The sequence below is a fragment of the Asparagus officinalis genome, chromosome 1 (assembly GCF_001876935.1).
Source record: "Asparagus officinalis chromosome 1, Aspof.V1, whole genome shotgun sequence".
In the NCBI taxonomy this organism is placed as follows: domain Eukaryota; kingdom Viridiplantae; phylum Streptophyta; class Magnoliopsida; order Asparagales; family Asparagaceae; genus Asparagus; species Asparagus officinalis.
In genome coordinates, this window is record NC_033794.1 from 116,318,249 (window position 1) to 116,320,370 (window position 2,122).

General features: G+C 37.7%; 2 protein-coding genes across 3 annotated transcripts in view; one reads left to right on the forward strand and one right to left on the reverse strand.

Annotated features, from left to right (window-relative positions):
- Window positions 1–684, forward strand: part of LOC109829136 (1,4-alpha-glucan-branching enzyme 3, chloroplastic/amyloplastic) — a 32,979-nt gene extending 32,295 nt beyond the window's left edge. For both annotated transcript variants that reach the window (XM_020396250.1, XM_020396251.1), the window contains one exon: window positions 10–684. In XM_020396250.1, coding sequence (XP_020251839.1) covers window positions 10–42 — 33 coding nt within the window. In that variant the 3' untranslated portion in view covers window positions 43–684. The remainder of the gene's footprint in view (window positions 1–9) is intronic.
- LOC109840001 (proline synthase co-transcribed bacterial homolog protein-like) overlaps window positions 1,497–2,122 on the reverse strand; it is an 8,092-nt gene continuing 7,466 nt past the window's right edge. Inside the window, 2 exon segments of the mRNA XM_020408490.1 lie at window positions 1,497–1,908; window positions 1,982–2,080. Of these exon segments, the coding sequence (XP_020264079.1) occupies window positions 1,825–1,908; window positions 1,982–2,080 (183 nt within the window). The 3' untranslated portion in view covers window positions 1,497–1,824.

Below are 2,122 nucleotides of genomic sequence, written 5' to 3' on the forward strand. Positions count from 1 at the left end.
TTGTGGCAGGTGTATAAACTGACTCGAATCTTAAGAGTGTGAAGCATGCTGCCTTGATAAAATCCAAAAGTTAGTGCGGATTGGAATTTGTAGATGATAGCGGCATTGGGATCGACCAAGATGCATTTGCATCTAGAAGTTCCTGATGAAGTGTTGGAATATTAACTTCTGCTAAAGAATTTCTGGAGCAACGATAAAGCAAGCTGTCCAGGCCATTTGTGCCTCAGATTTTACTCATGGTACAATTTTTTCTGATATGTGATCGCTTGAGCTAAAGTCATCCTCTTTCCAATGATGATTTGTTCAGCATCGTCATTTTGCACCATCAATCAAGTTGCACCATCAATCAAGTTGGTGGATATGAGGGGCTCAGAAATTTCAACTAGGTCCAGTTATCCATAGTAGTTTGCTAATATTATGGATATATTCTTTCTCCGACTCCTTTTAAGATTATCTGGAGAAATGTTGTAGCAAATACAAACGATACTTGGAATATAATGAGATCAATTGATGAGCGTTGTAGACATAAATGAAAGCGCATCCACAATAGTAGCCGATCTTGCAGTATTATGTGTTATGTGAAAGCTGGGTGTATTAATGATATTGAGCATGTCTCGCCAGAAATGGTAAAAATTACCTATCCAAATATTCTTTAAGGCATTGATGAGCCCTAGTGCTGTTCCATTTTGTGAGTTGTTCTATTACCTTTTCCTTTGTATTGTATATTTATATGTGTTAATGGTGTGATATCAAATCATTATTTTTATACATGATTTTACTATTGCAGAAGAGCCATCATTCTTTTCATCCTCAAGTATGGGTTGTTTATTGAACTTGCCAGACGCGGCTACCTTTACTTCGGCTGTCTTTTGTTTTGATTCTTGCAGTGTCTATACTAGTATGGTTAATATATTGAGTGGGATGCCTTTCTATATGTACCACTTAGTCTTGTAAATTGGAGGGTTACCAAATAATCTAGTTAGAGAAGAGAACAAATTACAGTTGATAAGTCGTAAAGAAATGGAACAATTAAGAAAAAAAAATAAAATAAAACAACAGTCATCTTAGAATTCTAAGCAAAACCGAATGAAAGAACAAAATTCATACAGATCCCGGAAATTGGGACAAAGGTGGTGGTGGTGGCGGCGGCTTTGTAAAGCTCCCATGGCAGAAGTGCTTTGGAACTGGCTGAATCTGCAGTGAACGGCTCCCTGTCCCCTGATCACTCTCATCTCCCCAATAAAAGATTATTTGACGAAGCAACGAAGGTATGCAGTATATCTGGTCCCTGCCAATTATTGTTGCAGTGCTCGCTTCAACCACATAAAAGGAAGTTAAAACTGTGTGACATTGCTCTTCAGTTCAATTGGCATAAATTACTGAGCTGCTTCACCTTGTTAATACAGGCGGTCACATATACAGCAAATCCCTGACCTCATTCTTGAAAACAAGCGGCCATCAGAAAAGCCAGTTTGTAAACGAGAACTTCCAACCAGTTTAACATACAGTTCCACATATGATTTAGGTAATGCTCAATTTACAATAAATCATGTCTTGAAGAATAGTTTCCAATCACCTTCGCTATATCATATTAGTTTGTTTTCAATACATTAATATGATAAAAAACCAATGTGAAACAAGGGGACAATAATTTCCAAGGTTTAAAAAGCTTTCCGACATACGACTAAATAGTGTAGAACCATATAGTACGAGAGGTACACTTATAACAACACCTGGTACAGACATTGCAGGTACAGAACCTCCTGATAATTATTATGTATGACCTCATGCCATGAAAGAATATAAACCCCAGAGAGATGAAGTTCACTGGCTTTTATCCTTCTTCGGATATTCCCTGGCACCGAATATTGTCGAACCAATTCTCACATTTGTACTGCCCATTTCAATCTGCAAAGATCCAACATTAATCCTGTAAACTTTAGTTTATAATTAAAGAGATCAGAGGATCATGATTCCTTACCGCTAGCTCAAAGTCACCAGACATGCCCATTGACAACCCACACTGATCCTGAGGTATCCCCAGTGCCTCACAAACCTCAGTTCTACAATTTGATAATGTCTGCACTCAACAACATATTAAATCAACGCAATTAGGGGTTTC